This window comes from Candida parapsilosis, contig 006139, assembly GCF_000182765.1.
Source record: "Candida parapsilosis strain CDC317 annotated contig 006139".
NCBI lineage: Eukaryota > Fungi > Ascomycota > Pichiomycetes > Serinales > Debaryomycetaceae > Lodderomyces > Lodderomyces parapsilosis.
In genome coordinates this window covers 412,381-430,803 of record NW_023503282.1, presented here as the reverse complement: position 1 = coordinate 430,803, position 18,423 = coordinate 412,381, and the positions used below count along the sequence as shown (strand labels likewise).

At 38.2% G+C, this 18,423-nt stretch overlaps 9 protein-coding genes across 9 annotated transcripts; 3 read left to right on the top strand and 6 right to left on the bottom strand. All coding sequences in view use genetic code 12, as the record gives it.

The window, feature by feature from the left end:
- Positions 1 to 146: 146 nt before the first annotated feature.
- Positions 147 to 1,634, bottom strand: CPAR2_501810 (DUF3112 domain-containing protein; the record flags this gene model as incomplete). The annotated part of the gene is made up of 1 exon (XM_036810598.1): positions 147 to 1,634. One exon carries the CDS (start codon positions 1,632 to 1,634, stop codon positions 147 to 149), a length of 1,488 nt encoding a protein of 495 aa, XP_036667119.1.
- A 1,040-nt stretch (positions 1,635 to 2,674) lies between these two features.
- Positions 2,675 to 4,123, bottom strand: CPAR2_501800 (DUF3112 domain-containing protein; the record flags this gene model as incomplete). The annotated part of the gene is made up of 1 exon (XM_036810597.1): positions 2,675 to 4,123. One exon carries the CDS (start codon positions 4,121 to 4,123, stop codon positions 2,675 to 2,677), a length of 1,449 nt encoding a protein of 482 aa, XP_036667118.1.
- Positions 4,124 to 7,292: 3,169 nt separating this feature from the next.
- On the bottom strand, positions 7,293 to 8,369 carry CPAR2_501780 (zinc-dependent alcohol dehydrogenase; the record flags this gene model as incomplete). The annotated part of the gene is made up of 1 exon (XM_036810596.1): positions 7,293 to 8,369. One exon carries the CDS (start codon positions 8,367 to 8,369, stop codon positions 7,293 to 7,295), a length of 1,077 nt encoding a protein of 358 aa, XP_036667117.1.
- A 738-nt stretch (positions 8,370 to 9,107) lies between these two features.
- On the top strand, positions 9,108 to 9,602 carry CTF8 (Ctf8p; the record flags this gene model as incomplete). The annotated part of the gene is made up of 1 exon (XM_036810595.1): positions 9,108 to 9,602. One exon carries the CDS (start codon positions 9,108 to 9,110, stop codon positions 9,600 to 9,602), a length of 495 nt encoding a protein of 164 aa, XP_036667116.1.
- Positions 9,603 to 9,704: 102 nt separating this feature from the next.
- Positions 9,705 to 11,699, bottom strand: CPAR2_501760 (uncharacterized protein; the record flags this gene model as incomplete). Its single annotated transcript, XM_036810594.1, has 1 exon — positions 9,705 to 11,699. One exon carries the CDS (start codon positions 11,697 to 11,699, stop codon positions 9,705 to 9,707), a length of 1,995 nt encoding a protein of 664 aa, XP_036667115.1.
- Positions 11,700 to 12,462: 763 nt separating this feature from the next.
- VPS22 (ESCRT-II subunit protein) lies at positions 12,463 to 13,182 on the top strand (the record flags this gene model as incomplete). Its single annotated transcript, XM_036810593.1, has 1 exon — positions 12,463 to 13,182. The coding sequence occupies one exon, from the start codon at positions 12,463 to 12,465 to the stop codon at positions 13,180 to 13,182; it is 720 nt and encodes a 239-aa protein (XP_036667114.1).
- A 23-nt stretch (positions 13,183 to 13,205) lies between these two features.
- On the bottom strand, positions 13,206 to 14,528 carry CPAR2_501740 (pseudouridine synthase; the record flags this gene model as incomplete). The annotated part of the gene is made up of 1 exon (XM_036810592.1): positions 13,206 to 14,528. One exon carries the CDS (start codon positions 14,526 to 14,528, stop codon positions 13,206 to 13,208), a length of 1,323 nt encoding a protein of 440 aa, XP_036667113.1.
- Positions 14,529 to 14,691: 163 nt separating this feature from the next.
- Positions 14,692 to 16,551, top strand: SPB4 (putative ATP-dependent RNA helicase; the record flags this gene model as incomplete). Its single annotated transcript, XM_036810591.1, has 1 exon — positions 14,692 to 16,551. The coding sequence occupies one exon, from the start codon at positions 14,692 to 14,694 to the stop codon at positions 16,549 to 16,551; it is 1,860 nt and encodes a 619-aa protein (XP_036667112.1).
- Positions 16,552 to 16,649: 98 nt separating this feature from the next.
- CPAR2_501720 (uncharacterized protein) lies at positions 16,650 to 18,263 on the bottom strand (the record flags this gene model as incomplete). Its single annotated transcript, XM_036810589.1, has 1 exon — positions 16,650 to 18,263. One exon carries the CDS (start codon positions 18,261 to 18,263, stop codon positions 16,650 to 16,652), a length of 1,614 nt encoding a protein of 537 aa, XP_036667111.1.
- Between the last annotated feature and the right edge of the window lie 160 nt (positions 18,264 to 18,423).

The window sequence follows — 18,423 nt, the reverse complement described above, 5'->3', positions numbered from 1 at the left end:
TTTTTTTGGGGAGATCCGCGATGGTGATGAGTTAGCGCAACCGAAGGAAGCGAAACCAAAAAGTTTTAGTAGGGTTTATTGAGTGGTACTACTTAATGTTACATATGTGCAGAAGAAGAGGAGGAGCTAAAGCTCGAACGAAACATTTAGAAACGGAATTCGGAATCGGCATCCAGCTTTTCGTGGTGTGCAACGGTCCTAAAACTATGACTTTTTGATTTGTGATTTCCAGTAAAGTCAAACCCTTCAGAATCATCATCGTCATCATCATATCCTGGAGAATTTCGTTTGGTGCTTCCAAAATCGAAATCATTCAATTCATCCTCGGATCCCTCATTATCAAAACTTGATGACTCGTCAGAAGATTTTTCTCTAGCTTCTCCAATTGAATTTGCCTCCACATCGCTTTCGATCTCTGAAGGATACAATGATTGTTCAGCAGTGACAATTTCCCTTACCGATTTGGGTAATCTGTCTGGCCTGTAGAATCTCAAATCTACTCTTCCAACCAAGTACAATACATTAACAAGTAACTCCAAGCCTCCCCAAAACACATACATCATTGCTGGTGAGCCAACGGGCGAGGCATCGTATACCAAGCGTGCTTGAAAGCATGACACGGCTCTTAACACCGATGATAGGAAAATAATCAAAGTGGTTACGGCAAGGATCATCATGGATACATTGTGCGTTAAATCACCACGTTCGTTACTCAAACCTTTAACTGTTCTATAATGATGATGTGTAGCAGCAATAACTCGAATAGCATAACGATGGTTGTGGTTTCTTTTCAAGAAACTCGCTCCTGCTTCTTGTGGCTCACCTTTTTTGACGAAATAAAGTGGGCTAAACGATTTGATCCACCATGGCTGATATGTATACAAATTCTCATCTTTCCTGGTTGGCTTGAAGAAGAATGCCAATCCAATCAAAGAGATGGAGGTCAATGAATAAAGAATGATCAAGATTGATGAAGCTTGTACCACCTTCACGTACCTATAGTAATTGGGCCCACCCAAAAGGTAGACTTGTATTCCCGCGGCGGCAACAATTGTCATGGCAATAACCCCAGCAACAACAGCATACAAAGCAAGCATGAATCCCCAAAACAATTTTCTTGATCCACCAACCGGATGTCTCCATGTGAATATTCGTTGTGCCAAAATCAAATTGAAACTGGTTAACAAAACCTGTGGTAAAATCAAAAACACCTCACTGGCAACTCCAACACCAGTGATACTAAGATCACGCACCCATTGTATTCTTATTGCAAATCCCAATACGCGGAAAATACCATAAATTATAAACCCAATCCCTGGCCAAAAGTAATGCCCTCGTGAATAGTTGAAACTGAAAAGCAAAATGTACAAAACAGTGACAATAGAGTATAGAACTGTAAATGCTATCGATGGTGCAATATCATAATGTTGAGCATAACTACCAAACAAATTGAATTGAATGGCTGTAGAATAATGGACAAATACGTCGGGAATCTTGTTCCCTAATAAATTTCTTGCTTGGAAAGCTAATGGTCCAGCCCCAGATGAAACATGGGGGTAGTTGTTTTGATATTGTAGTAAAGTAATAATACCGTGTATAGGAGTGTACACATGTGGATTACTCAAGTACACCATTTAAAACACAAAATTTCACTTAATGATAAATGATAGATGCGAGGGAATGAACTGTTGCTAGAACTCTTTGATGAGTTGTAAAATTCAGGTGTCAATGACAAACAAGAAAAATGAAAGCTTTTATATGTCTCGGCAGAAGGACCCTTTCTCAGACAGAGCTAGAGACTACAGTATATTCAATGAATTGCCTATTTTGGGTAGATGAACTGTGTTTGTATTTGTGTTTCGATGGAAAAATCAGTTGAAAGCGGTTTTAAAAACGGATTACTGCATTGTTTATAAATCCGGTGTAAAGAAATTTTTCCGCATATTTCCTTTTTATTTTCTTGTTTTTGTTTTACGTATTTGTATAATAGAAACAAAGGTATTACCGAGGAGGATACCTATGAGCTAGTGTAGAATGCTATTGAAGGGGGAGGCTGTCCCCCCTTTGTTGGAACGCGAAAGAGAAGACCAAAGTTGGATCGTAAAAGCATGAGAAGCGCACAGAAAAACATTTGCATATATTGAGACCTTCAATCGGTTGTTCTAGCTTCAATTATGCCAATTTCTAACACGAATGTACGAGCACGTGAAAAGCGGACATTAATATAGTCGAATATTGAACTTTTCCAAAGAAAGCTTTGTGCTTTCTTGGGTTTTGATCTTAAATTACGAGGACCAAGAAGCGAAATTTGAGTTGCAGCACAAAACTCTATTAAAGTGACACAAAAATGAATTTATTGTCAAAATAGACAAGGGCCACACAAGGTACCTAATAAACTCCAAATACGTTGAAACGGTTTTGTTCGTCTATCCATTGTTATATTGATAGCATCTGATACTAAAAGGAAAAGTCTCACCATTGTCAAGAGAAATGACCGGACACTAGTTAGATTAATTACTCCACTTGAGGCTCCATCAACTGCCTACTTGGTCTCCACAAATGAGTTTAAAAAAAGGTTTACTCTACAGCTATGCTATGAAGTGAGGTGTCATTACCAATATAAATGCTACATAATCAAGCTAATCTACGAACTTTTTTTTCGAAAATTTGATTCTCAGAAATGGAATTCAGATTCAACATCCAGTTTATCATGGTATGGGTATGGGACAGTCGTCTTCACGTCATGGCTCTTTTGATTATGATTTCCAGTAAAGTCAAAACCTTCAGAATCATCATCATCATCATCGTCAAATTTAAATGAGTTTGGACCAGTGCCTCCAAAATCAAAGTCATCCAAACCTCCTTCATGATCGTTATCACCAACCGAGGATCCATCATGCGATTCTTCTTTTCCTTCTCCGTATGAATTGGCTTCTTCATCGCTTTCAATCTCTGATGGGTATAAGGATTGTTCAGCAGTCACTATCTGTCTCACTGATTTCGGCAATCTATCTGGCCTGTAGAATCTCAAATCTACTCTTCCAACCAAGTACAACAAATTGACAAAAACTTCCAAGCCTCCCCAAAATACATACATCATTGCTGGTGAACCAACCGCTGAGCGATCGTACTTGCTCCGTGCTTGGAAACAAACAACTGCTCTCAATACAGAGGACAAAAAGATAATTAATGTTGTCACTGCAAGAATCATCATGGACACGTTCTGTGCCAAATCACCACGTTCGTTACTCAAACCCTTGACCGTTTTGTAATGATGATGTGTAGCAGCAATAACTCGAATAGCATAACGATGGTTGTGGTTTCTTTTCAAGAAACTCGCTCCTGCTTCTTGTGGCTCACCTTTTTTGACGAAATAAAGTGGGCTAAACGATTTGATCCACCATGGCTGATATGTATACAAATTCTCATCTTTCCTGGTTGGCTTGAAGAAGAATGCCAATCCAATCAAAGAGATGGAGGTCAATGAATAAAGAATGATCAATATGGACGAGGCTTGGATAACCTTGACATATCGACGATAATTTGGCTCTCCCAATAAATAAATTTGCAACCCAGCAGCGGCAACAATTGTCATGGCAATAACCCCAGCAACAACAGCATACAAAGCAAGCATGAATCCCCAGAACAATTTTCTTGATCCACCAACCGGATGTCTCCATGTGAATATTCGTTGTGCCAAAATCAAATTGAAACTGGTTAACAAAACCTGTGGTAAAATCAAAAACACTTCACTTGATATACCAACAGGGGTTTGAGTGATATCATGAGTCCATTGTATACGAAGACCGAATCCAATAACACGGCAAATGGAATAGAAGATGAATCCAATACCGGGCCAAAAATAATGTCCACGTGAAAAATTAATACCAAATATTGTAATGTGCCCGAGTGCAACTAATGTGTACAAAACGGTAAACACAATCGATGGTGCCAAATCACTTGGCATGGCATAATCACCAAATAAATTGTATTGAGACCCAGCAGAAAAGTCAACCAATACTTGTGGAATCTTCTTCCCTAGTAAATTTCTTGCTTGAGCAGATAAAAGCTTGGAACCAGTTGCCGGATGCGGGAAATTGTTTTGGTATGAAAGTAACTGCATAACCCCATATATGGGTGTATATACATGGATGTTCACTGTCATTGTAGGTCTAAGTTATGCCAGAACAATGATCTGTTTGAATATGTGACGAGAAAATGTGAGCGAGTGTGCTGAAGCTTGTGGTATGCGCGGAGTAAAACGAAGACACAGTGTAAGTAGCAATGGGGGCGGTATGAAAATGAATGATTACTCCAGGAAATGAAAAGTGCTAAACTTTCTATTATATAAAAGACTTCTTATTTCAAGGAATATGTTTGAACCCTTTAATATTTAAGGGACGGATCTTTAGGTTAGTAGTCGAGTAGCCATCCGTAAGTTTCTGCAAAAAAAAAAAGACTTTCAATGGTTGATGGCGTATTCTTTGCATTTGTAAACCAAATTAAGAAATTTTAATACATTATGCATTTGATAAAAACAATAAAGACAAAAAGAATAAAAACAATTTTAAAGCAAATGAACGAATAGACCGTGAAATAGGAACAATAGAATGTAGTGCGGATTTAATGCACAACGTCTTACTCTTTTAATCGAACATCAAGCTCATAGCAAAGTGTTCAATTCAACGACTACAAGTTGCAACTTCTGCGGAGTTTAGAGATTTTTGTAAAGGGTTAAGAAAAAGAAAATTACGGTTTGAAGTTGACGAGATTTGAAAAGACGATTGATAATATAGGCTTTGTTCTTGACACCAAGAGTGTAGATCGATAACTTTCATCTTTAGTCCAACCAAAAACATCGAGGTAAAAGCTCTAACGATGAAGAATTGTTGGGCTTGACCATGTCTTAAAGAGGATTTTAAATCGCATAGGTAATGCCGTTTTTGTTTAGATAGGAGTCTGTTTACATAGTATCGTTCCTAATTAGGAAAGTGGAAAACATAACACAAAAATAGAATTAATCCATGCATATGACAAAACTCCTAAAATGCCACACACAAGATGGAAGCAAATGGGGAAAAAGAAGGATGATCTAGGTCAGAGACAGTGAGGAAAATGGTATTTGAACTCGGAATTGCCATAAACCCCGCAAACTAATCCTATTCGTACCTCACAGCTCCTCACGAAATTGTGGTAACAGATATGTCACTAAAGTTAGGAGCATCATCGCTGGCTCAACCGTAAACGGGAGGGTTATGAGCTGCGATTGGCTCAACCGAGCTTTCTAAATCAGGGGCGAACAACGCATACATCAAGAAAGTTGCTAAAAGTTTTTAAAGTGTGTTTTCCTTTCTATTATTGGATCAACATGCTACCATTTGCCCCACATTACTGCCCCACTGGCACTGCTTCATCTTCCTCTCTGACTCTAGCCCACTTATTTCATCTCATTGTTCAAATCTAAAAACAGAAATGACGTATTGGATCATTAGATACGGCGTTTGTTTCTTTTCATTATTGGGGCGGATCATCTCGATATCAAACGTTTTTTTTTTTTTTCATTTTTACTTTCTCAAACGGATTTAGAGTACAAGCATAGGCGAAAAACTTTATCACACGATCACTAAGAGAGTTCCTTTTATAGCATACATCTAATGTTTGTTGATGCTTGTATCATGTGTAGTGGGAAGGTGCATGTGAATATTGAATTTTGTTGGGTAGATCATTTTATTTCCTAATGTAGAAATGTAATATACGTCCTGGGAAAATTTTTTTTTCCGCTATGGCGACACAAAAAACAAGAAGGACCCAAATGTTAGACTGTTTTGCTTTTTGTATCCTCCGAATGGTGAAAGGACGGATTTAATGTAGATTGAGTTATATTTTATATAGGCCAAAATTGAAGATCGGTTAGCCGTTAGTAGCCTTCGTGTTCCTTTCCGCTCAACGGTCGTAATAGAAAGATTCAGAAATGTCGATTATCTTGCGATTTTAAAACTTATCCAGATATCTTTTACGATGAAGTAATCGAGTAGTTTTTTCGATACATGTTAGCTCATGGGTATTCTTTACATCGCCACTTATATAGAAGCTCAATATGCGATAATGATCCATTGAGAACTCCAAACACTTACGCTCACAAGCATCGGGTTTATCTAGCATTGTAGTTTTGCGTCAGCTTTTAAGCGGTACCACCATCACCTCCCCAATAGTCAAGACAAGTCTGAAAGTATCTCTGTTGGTTTAATCATTATAGTGACTTTTTCAACTCAAACAATGATTTAGGCGAAACTACAAGGCTGAAAGACTGACTAGAAACACCAAATGACGTCAAAGGATGTATACCTACAAAAGCAAGGAAACAATAACAGCAGGACTCAAAATTGCAACACTATTTTGAGGTTAGTTTTTGATAACTTTTGAAATCTGTTGGAAATCTTTTGATGGGGCGCGTACACACAATTTAATTTCAATTACACAAAAATTAACTGCATTTGCAACCACTGGCTCAGCAACATCGATGACTTACTCCATATTGTACTAATGTAGTCGTACCACAATAGCAAAAAAAAACTCGCCAACAATAGCCTCTGTGAAAGCCATTCACCAAAATCATAATCTCTAGTTTCAATAGAGACTCTCTCTCTTATTTTATCTCATACACCTGATATCAACATGTCAATAAACACCACTATGAGCTCGATTAAAACATTCTCAAATACCCCCACCACCATTTTATTTCAAATTTTCATTGGAAAGCGGTTAGAGGTTTTCAAAAGTAAAGCCGTCATTTTCAAGGACAGACAAGAGAAAGCTGATGTTAAGTTGAGAGAATTAAATCCTGCAGAAAACTCCAACCTAACAAACGAATGCACTATCCCCTTGATTGAAGGAGCTTACCGCCACTGGATCGAGGCTTTGCAAAAGAAGAATGTCAAAAAGTTCAATGAAACTTGCTACAGGGTCTGCACTTTGAATATTGACTACAAACCATTTCGAAAAACTTTATCTCGTCAAGTCAACATGGCCATCAATGAAGTGATTTAGGACTTTTGCTTCTTCGTGAAATCAGCTTGGACGGGGACATTGCCTCATGCCTTTATTATGAACAACGGTTTAGCAATTGAATTTGCATTTCAGCAAGATTCAAGTAAATAATGGAGCGAGAGTACCATGTTACCCACAAAAGAGTTGCTACAACAATGTCTGTAGTTAGCTTGTGAAAATAACTCACGATTATAAAGAATTTTGTCCTTATCTTACGAACCTCTTTCAAGGGGCTTCTGTGTACTTCATTTTGACATATCAAGAACATATCTACCTAAAATCTTTCCTTCTGACATCTCTTTAAATACTTTTCCCACTTCTGTCATTCCCACAACTTTGATAGGGCATTTGATCAAGCCTCTAGCAAAAAAATCCACAGCTTCAGTGGTGTCCCACCTAGTTCCCACATACGAACCGCGAACTGTTACTTGATTGAGTACAGTACTCATGACATCAATGTGAAGTTTAGCTTGTGGTGGCAATCCAATGAGCATAACTGTTCCATATGGTTTCACAAACGAAACACTTTGTTGGATAGCTGCTTCCGAGCTGGTCACATTCAATGCCGCTTGAGCCCCACCATTAGTAATTTCCATAACCTCTTTAGCGATATCTTTCACTTGTGTAAAGTCAATATACATTTCAGCTCCCAAGTCTTTAACAAATTGTGCCTTTGCTTGATCGCCATCAATTCCAATGACTCGCAATCCTAAACACCTGGCATATTGAACAGCTAAAGAGCCCAAACCACCTCCAGCACCAGAAATAACCACCCACTGCCCTGGCTTAGCCTCTGAAGCTTTCAAACCCGTGTAAACAGTAATTCCCGCACACAATATTGGTCCCACTGATTTCAAATCGATATCCAGTGGCAATTTTGCCGCTTGGATGGCGTCAGTGGAACAATATTGTTGAAAGGTTCCATCCTCAGTTACACCGTTCATTCTTTGGAGTTTACATGCTGTTTCTTTCCCCTGTTGACAGTAGTTACATGTCAAACAAGTGGAATTGAGCAACTTCACTCCAGCATAGTCGCCGATTTCCCATCCACGAACATTCTCGCCCATTGCCACAACAACACCAGCACCTTCATGGCCAAGGACAAGTGGATACTTTATAAAATCTTCTTGCCAATCATTTTTCCATGCATGGTAGTCACTGTGGCAAACACCAGAATACTTGATGTTGACCAAAATTTCGTTGGGTTTGATTTTAGGAACAGGAATCTCTCTGTACTCTAGTGGAGCACCAGCGTAGTCAACTACAATTGCTTTCTGTGTTTTTGGGATTTCGACAGACATGAGCATGAATTGGTGACCCATTAATTTGCTTGATTGATAGTAAGGAAAACCGTGTCTATTTATAATTAATTAGCCTCTTTTAGTGGAAACTTTGAAAGCTGCACAGTAGTGGGTGACAATCATGCAGCTTCCGGGGGAAGTGGGAGAGATGGTAAAGGTGGGGGCATATGCCTAAATAGGGCGGAAGGTTCGCAATACGGAGGTACATATGCATCATGTGGAACTTTACTGGAAGTAATAACTCTAAAATTTTAGTAACATCATGCTTAGTAGTTGAATAAACTGAAAGTGGAGATCTTTGTGCAGCTTGAGTCTCCAATCTTAAAGTTGAGAAAAAAATTCCGCCCTGGCCCACGCCATGACTACGTATTACGATTCATTTGATCGCCAGTTTTATTGTAAATGATGGTAGCAAAATCGAATTGATGTTTGGCTGAGTGTACTATCTTTCGTCACGAAGTTTATTGTTTTGACTTCTTGACGATCTAATTCCGTGATGTCAAATTCCGCTTCAACGTGCTTAACCATACCTCTAGGAACAACCTGTTTGTCGTACACACGCAAAGAGAAGCGAAATTGAGCCGGTGACGTATTTTAGCCACGCATAGCCAATCACAGAAACGACATGCGTCTGAGTTTATGGTGAACAACGAGTATGCAACAAGTGTAAGCGGAATTGATGATAAATGATTTGTGAATTTGCAAGACGCGCTTTTAAAATTTTCAACTTTTCAATACCCACCCCCAACAATCTACTCAATGCCTACAGCCAGGATAAACTGTTTAGCTGTTCAAGAACTACTATCACAAGAGTGCACCACTAATGGCTCTTTTTCCACCCTGTCTTCTCTAATCACCACGCCGTATGGGCTTGCGTTACTTGAAATCCAAGGTGAATTGAACCTACCTCATACCAAACCTGATATACCATTAGACGAATTGCTGCCCCAAGATCAGGAGAAAATGAAGAACTTTGTAAAGGTGGATGACATTTACGATGCAGTCAAGTTTGGCCACTTGCAATTTGATGACAAAGATCAGCTGAAGGTGACGTTATTTATAGGCAAGAGTCAGCGATTAATTGGCAATGTGGTCAAGTTGGATGTTCCATTGGGTGTGTTGAAGGTACCACTAAAACAGAAAAGCGTGGAAGATTCTGATAATGTGGATATGGATCAAGATCATGAGATTCAAATGATTGATATAGTACGAGCCAAAATGATTTTCAAGCAACGCCCATTACCCATTATGTAAAGAGGAAGAGGTAAAAGATAAAATAAAGAGGAGGGGAGGTGTATAGTTGTATAGATCTATCTTAAAATTAATGTACAAACTATGGAACTCTGGGTTCATGGATCAAAATTTTGAACGATGGTCCCATTGAACATGAGTACTAATATCAAATCCATTGTAATCAGAATCAACAACAACAATATTCTCGTAAATTTGTCTGATTTCATCATGATTAAACCCCAACTTTTCATTCATGTAGCGAACAATGTTCCTGTAAGTGTCATGGAACAAGGCAATCGTGGCCAACATCGCCTCATAGCGAGAACTGATCAAATTGTCGAACCCTTGCTCCTCAAGATTCCAATTACGTCTGCCACGTGATATCAACTTTTCAATATCACTTGCTGATGCGCCACTATCGGAGTTGTCACTGATTTTCTCTTTCAATTTGGCCACTGTTTCAATAAATCTACTCTTGAGAAGCGGGTGATCTGGTTTCAAACCAACTGTGGTCAACTCATACTCTTTACCAATGGTATGCTTGTCAACACCAGCTAATAACAAAAACAACATTCCCAAAACACCAGTACGATCTTTCCCAGCGGTGCAATGAAACAAAAATGGTTGATTCTCGTGTAAAATATATTGGAAAATAATCTTGAACGATTCAATACCAAATTCCAACATGTCTTCATACACATGAACATATGTTGACCATGAAGTCATTAAATTGGTATATCTCATAGCAATTGCTTGTGGGGAGTAATCATCATTGGAGTACACAGGAGCATGAATTCTCTTGATTCCATATTTCTCCAATCCTTGAGGGTATCCATCTTTGGCCACTTCTCCATCAGATCGTAAATCAAATACTGCCTTGATACCAAGTTTGTTAAGTTGTTGAATACCAATTTCAGTCATACCAGCAATGTTTGCACATCTGAATGCCAAATTGGGCTTGACGTAATAGTTTAATCCGCCATTAGTAGCGGATATACTAGCTCCTTTGCTTAATTCAAAAGTTGGCTTAAGAATTCTCCATCCCCCGATATCTCTAAAATTGCTCACCCCTTCAACATGTTTCCAACGAGGTACTTTACCCACAACCTTGGTTGATTGCAAGAAACGATCCAATTCTTCTTCAGGTGAAAGGTATTCGATAATGTAGTCAACGACAAGATAATTGAAATTAACTCTATTACCTTTCAATGGTAAATTATAAGGATTGACATCATGGAAGTCATCATCTGGTTCAATTTGGTTGTGACCATAGAAATTATGATCAGCATCCGGAATCAACTTCAAAATATGCGATTTGGGTCCCCTATTCAAGGCATTGGCAAAATTGGCTGAATCGTATTTAGGAATAATTTGATCTTCCAATCCGTAAACACTCAAGACAGAAAAATCGCGTGACAACACATTCAACGTACTCAAGTCGGGTTTCGACAATGTAATGATCTCTCTAGCTGCCAAATCAGATTTGATATATTTACCATGTCTAAAATTAAGTATCCCTGGCATATAATCGAGATCACCGAAACCACTATATCTATCCAACACAGTGACTGAAGTGAATCTGGCAGCACAATTAACTAAATTGGGCACAACAATTGCTTTTGGATCACCCTTTTTCAATAATTTGTCTTGTTCCAAAGCCCAAAGAAACATGGCTACTCCACCTCTTGAATGGGCAATAATTGAACTCAACGTCAAATCAATTCCCAAGCCATTCTTCTTACCATCTTGAATAAATTCGGCAGCAGCTTGAATATCTTCCACATCTTGACCCAAGCTTCTTCCTTCCAACTTGTCTTCGTTGTCATCTGAGTCTCCACACCCTCTAAAATCTATTCTTAAACTAAAAATTCCCAAATCTTTTGCTAATCGATGGGCCAAATGTTTTTGATAACAGTAATTTCTGTGACCACCTTGTCCATGTAAAATAAGAGCTCCTTTATGAGTTACTGGAGCTAACTCTTGCTCAAATGGGTTGTCTGCATCCATGGAATGAGGGATGGCAAGTGTACCGGTGACACCCTTACCAAATCTAACTTCTATTTCACGTGGTGGTGGTGGGCTGTATTTCTTATCGACTGGTTTAGACGCGTGAGTCATGATTGTTTGAAATTAAGTCAAAGTGTTGATAGTGTAGATTTGAACTATGGTCCCCTTTAGGTGCTTTTACGCAAAAGAAAAGTTGCAAGGTTTTGGAAGGAAGTTTTGTTTCCTTTAAATGATTTATTTTTTTGAAAAAGTTATAAATCCGCTTCTGATAAATTTTTATATCCTCGCTCCACTTTCCAGGCAAGCTTTTTGTAAACTGACCCAGATGGAAATCACAGAGCTTTTGTGACCATACTAAAATGAAACAGCGACAACAAAGACAGATTCAACGTTGGCTGCATAGAAAAAGTGGGAACTCGCCCGCAATGGGAAACAGCTTTGAAGAGCATTGTTCGCGTGTGTGGGGCGCTAGACTCGGTTCTCGTTAGAGACAAAATAACCGCCGAATATTATTATGTGCCCCTCCCCAATCCGCTCACCCCCCCACTCACACACCTTACTATGTTTTCTTTTATTTAACCAAATAGATAATTTTCTCAGTCAGAATATATATATATTATTCGACATTGGTTGAAAAACGTTGTAGGCTTCAGATAATATTGAAGATCGAATCATTATCAAATTATAAAGGAATACCCTTTTGTGAGTACGTGTGAGTACATCGCTTTTAGAAACAACTTTGTTGGGTTAACTCCGGTGAATTGAGTGGGACATTGTGCAACGGAGAAAAGTCAAAAAAAAAAAACGAAAAAACAAAAGAAAGTCACACTAAATGGAGGAATCCATGTGATAAACGACCTATAACGTCTATAACATGGATCCACAGTCAGATAGAGATGCGTATCAACAGCTAGGACAACGTTTAAATCAACAACATTCTGAACAACTATCGACGCAACTACAGGTGTTTCGATCTGCTTTAATCAACTTTGTCAATGATTACAGCAATGAGATTAAAAGTAATGGTGAATTTCGATCCAAGTTTAATCAAATTTCCCAACTGATTGGAATGGATCCATTGGATTTGCTCATTTACGCTAATTCCAAAACAAAAAGCAATGGCAGTAAACGCGATGTCAATAATTTTGTTACTGGATTATCGGTCAAGATTGTAGAAATATGTCAAGAGACTCGAGATTTGAATGGTGGATTGTTATCCTTACGTGAATTACAATCAATCTTGACTGACAATTCATCTGATTTGAAAATAGACATCTCCACAAAACATATAGAGCAAGCTATAACTATTTTAAATTCAATGGGTAAAAACTACGAATTGATAAAGATTAATAATGAGTCGTGGTTAAAATTTTCCTCCATAGAGAACTTGTCTAATGATCAGTTGAAAATTTATGAGCTATGTGGATTTATGGGAGGATATGTCACTATGGGTTTGATTAGAGATAATTACGGTTGGGATAAATATAGAATCAAGAGTGTTATTGATGAAATGATTATGAATGGGATATTGTGGGTTGATGAACAAGGTGAGGATGAATGGCAGTACTGGGAACCATCGTGGATATCGCATTAAAGCGCAATGCTATTGATTCAATTCTATTCATTTGATTGGGCTTCTTTGGTGTTTCGTTTGGCCCCTTTCTTTGCCAACCATCGAGCATTGATAATCTCATAGTTGTCAGTTCGTTCTCGGTTCGCCAATGGCGTGTACTTGGCGAAAGCACGCCCTACACCATCACCAAGGGGCACAGTATTGACTGCTGGGGCATTTGCATTTGACTGCTCTTTGAATACAAGATTTTGCATTATACTCAGCATTTTCGTTTTGATGCTCAAATCATAGCACATCCCCTTGAACCCATTCATGATTCGATTGAATTTGTATTCATTATCAAATTGCTTCCATTGCATAGGTGGGAATTCACAATCATACAATACAAGAGGTATATCATTGGCCATTTCATATTGTGGTTTAGTGGGATACTTGGTAATATCCATTAAATCAGTTACAATTTCTGGTTTTTCCAAATGCTGCCCGACTAGGAACAAAATAGCAACCATGCATCGTACTTGATGCCATAAGAATGCAGTTCCCACCAAATCAAAACAATACAAGTCATCTTCCAAGTGAATTATTTTAGAACTGTAAATGAAGCGTTCAAAGTTGGTAATTTGCTTAGATCCATCCAATTTGCAAAAGTTACGGAAATCGTGTTGTCCTTGATAGTACTCTGCTGCTTTATTCATGGCATCGATATCTAAATTGGATGATTTGAACAAGTATCGATAATGACGGTTTTTGCAACTGAATCTGGCGTCAAAATCAGCGGGCGGATGTAGACATATAGAATGCACTTTGATATCACTTGGTAAATTGGCATTTATAATTGTTAAATAATCAATCTCTCTATCATCATTGGTTGAACTCTGTTGCTCCTCCGGTGTCAAGTTTGATCGAAGTTTAATTGAAATCACTTGGTTCATCGCACTAACCCCCTTGTCTGTTCTTCCGCATCTTGAAAATTCCACTTGATCTATAGGCTCAGGTATGAGTTTGATCTTGGATAATGTTTTCAAAATTGTCTCTTCAACTGTAGGTAATGGTGTTGGTTCAAATTGGTACGCTAAACCATTATAGTTCCAACCTAGATATGCAAATCGTAACGCAACAAATCGAAGATCGTGTTTGCTCCAGTCAAATTGTTTTTGTTTCTTCGGTTTCTGTTTGACTTCTGGAGTAACCGTTGTCGGTGCTGATGCAATAGCAGAAGGTGTAATTGGTGTGGTTTTTTGTTCCAATGCCGTTAGTCTAGTAATCAAATCTTCTCTCGACCACGATGAGTAATCTATAGCTTGTGTCATTGATGGGGTAATTGTTGTTGTTGTAGCAGTAGGCAATTTGCTATAAGACCTTTTCATGAATCGTCCAATGGTTGTCCTCTTGAACATGAAAACCTGGTATCAAGATTGGATTTGTCTTCCTATCAAACTTTTTTTCTCCATTTGCAACTTTTTTTTCAAAATCCATCTCATCTCCAGTCCAAAGCTCCTTTTCATTTAATACATTTTACTTCGCCACAAGATGAAATCGCAGACTGGATCCCTTGCATGGGAAAACTTAAGATATGACCTATACCCCTGGCTCAAAGACGCTCTACTATCGTTGGGCTATCCAACGATGACACCAGTGCAAGCATCCACCATACCTTTGCTTTGTGGGAATAAAGACGTCATCGTTGAGGCCGTCACCGGGTCAGGTAAGACACTAGCATTTGTTATTCCAGTGTTGGAAAAGATATCAAAGAGGTTATTTACACCTGATGTGGATGGCAAGGTGGAACCATTGAAACGGAATCATATTTTGAGTATCGTCATTTCACCCACTAGAGAATTGGCCAAACAAATTCAAATGGTTTTTGATCGAGTATTGGAGTATTTACCAGAAGACTTAATGCCACAGATTAAGACACAGCTACTAGTTGGGTCTTTGGGTACTGTTCGTGAAGATCTTGAAAAGTTTCAAGAGAACCAACCACAGGTATTGATAGCTACACCAGGGCGATTGTTGGATTTCTTAACCACGTCTCCCGTTGTGAAAACATCGAGTTTGGAAATTGTCATTTTGGATGAAGCAGACAAATTGTTGGATTTCTCATTTGAAATGGATGTCGTTAACATCTTGAAGAAGTTGCCCAAGCAACGAAGGACGGGGTTATTTTCAGCGACAATTTCATCAGCTGGTGATACCATTTTTAAAACAGGGATGAACAATCCAGTAAGAGTTCAAGTCAAGACCAAGAACTTCCTCGGCGAGCAACAGAATTCTCCTACTTCATTGCAATTATCATACATGTTGTTACAACCAGAATACAAGATAACTTTGTTGTTGACGATGCTACGAGACTATGATTTCAAAAAAGTAATTGTATATTTCCCCACATGTACGTCAGTAAAACACTTTTATCAAATTTTCACCAAGTTGGTCAATAGTGATGGAAATGAATCAGATTTGCAATTCTTCTCATTACACGGACAGTTAAATACCAAAGCTAGACTAAACACGTTGGAGAAATTCATCAATGGGGACGAAGCTGATACCAAGTATGTTTTGATGACTACTGATGTAGCCGCTCGAGGTATAGATGTACCTGAAGTTGATCTAGTAGTGCAGTTGGATCCACCAACTGACCCGAGTGTCTTTTTGCACCGATGTGGAAGGACGGGAAGGGCTAATCGGTCTGGTAGAGCTATCGTTATGTTGAATGATGGAACGCAAGAAGAAGATTATGTTGGGTTCATGGAGGTCAAGAATGTATTTATGACCAAAATTGATCCACCGGAATCAACAACTGCACGTCACGACTTGTTTCAGAAACGGCTTCGTAAATATATGCTTGATGATAGAGCTCGCCACGAGTTAGCTGTTAAGTCATATGTTGGTTTCATACGATACTATTCTAAACATGTTGCAAGTCTGATTTTCCGTTTAGCTACTCTTGATTACTTGGCAATTGCCAAAATGTATGGATTGTTGAGATTGCCCAAGATGCCAGAGACGAAATATATTGACAGTTCCCTCATGCCGCAAGACGGCTGGCTCGGTGAGCCCATTGATATGGATACTTATGCTTATGCTGACCAATTGCAAGAAAAATCAAGGGTGGAAAATTTACAGCGAGATAAGGAGTTGAAAATTGCCAATGCTAAAAAGCGCAAAGAATTGAAAATCAAAAATGAAGCATGGTCAAGTAAAATTGATCATAAGGAGACCAAACAGGAACGGAAAGCAAAAATGAAACGGAAACGTGAAGCAATTGAAAAACAATTGATGGAAAATGGTGATGAAGAGGAGGAACAAACACAACAAGATTGGAAGGATTTAGTACGTCAATCGAAAAAGACAAAGAATCAAACCATGCAAGGATCATTTGATGATCTATAGAGAAGAGAGGAGGGAGGGTGATACAGTGATTACACTTTATTTTTAATTCATCATGATGCAACAAATTATAGATGTATATTCATATGGGGTGGTTTTTTTTATTGAATCTTGAATCGTTCACTAGTTGATTTTATACCATCAAAAATGAATAAATTATCCAAGGGAATGTACTGAGCTGTAGTCAATTTTAAAATCTCTTGACTAGCAACACCACCCATCAAACTACTCAAATTTGGGTAATTGGTTGAATTGTGCATTAGAATTTCCTTGAAAACATCCAATGTTGATGGTTGAATTTGTGTTCTTGGCGGTGTAGCTGAATCTGTAGTACCCGATTTTAAAATTTTTGATCGGTATATTGAGATAAATTCATGGAGGTCATCAATTGTTGGTGGTGCTTTGTATTGTTCAATATATGCATTAAATGTTAGTATCGCGACATAGATGGAAATCATACCTGATTCCGTAGTTGCTGTAGTAGTAGTGCTTGAATCAAGTAAATCACTTGATGGATTGAGATTAGCCAATAGTGAATCATTGACTAGATTTTTAGATCCCGTGGTGACAAATAATAAATGGGTATTTTTGCAAAATGTAGCAATCGATTCCGGATTTATCGAGTCTCGTGGTTTGCCAATTTGATCTAGTATCTTGTAAACTTGTTGGGTAAATAGTTGTTGATCTTTAATTGCCTTGTCACGATAAAGTCGCGATAACGTTGTATAATTTTTGGTATCCGATGCCATATCAGGTAGTTTACCCGGCAAGGGAAGAATATTGTTATTCAATATCAAAAATTCCCTCAATGCGGCAATATAAATCCAGAAAATTGAAGTCTTTACATCAATCGGTCTAGAATCAATGGCTTCAACTAGAGCCTGTATACTTTGAGGTAATTCCGTCTTTTGAAAAGCTCGATGACACGATTGTAAAGCCTCAATGAAATTCGTTTCCAAATTGATGTTTCTCGACATGGATTCAACTAAACTCTTAAATGATTTCTTCTCATTATAAGTGGATGGTGGCCGACCTTCATGATTAAGTTTCCAAAACTGCAATGCCTTGATAAAAATGACTATATATGGCACATGTGCATGATCTTGATCGCTCAATTCGTCCATTCTGAAAGAGTCGGCATATTGTTGCAATTCTGGCCATGGCTGATCAATTCTCAAATCAAACAATTTTGATGGATCATGAGTTTCGATAACTGTGGTTTCATTGGCAATGAGATTCAATGATCCATAAAACCCCACTGTATTAACCACAAGCAAAGGTATATGTTTGTCCCAAAGTAAAGCAATCAAATTTTTCAATTTAGGAGTATAATTACTAACAATAACACAATGGAACTGATCCCAAAATTTGTATTCAATGTCATACTCTAATATCTGTTCAAGCGATTTTTCAATTGAAAAACCTTCAACATCAGCATTCAACTCATTCAAATTTGTCTTGACACAATGAGCCAATTTTTTACCCATATCTTTCAACCTGAGAAAGAAATTCGATGACAAGTGTTCTTGAGTCACCACCCGATCATCAATAACGGTATATTTGCCAATTCCGGGCAATATTAGGTTTTTCAATACTTCACATCCTGTAGCGCTAACATTGATTAAAGCAATATGGCTATTTTCTAAATTCAGTTGACCAGAAGTAGCCCATAACCTTAGCTGTCTATCGTATTGTGCTTCCTTATCGACCGTCATTTGTGTAGTTGACATAACTCTTTCATACAAAAATAAAAGGGGGGTGTGGAACAAGTGAGTAAAATTGTGGAGCCAATAACGCGTAATATATATATCTCTCTAAAGATAAAGATTGACGTGTAATACTGTCATACACACACACACACACACACACACACAC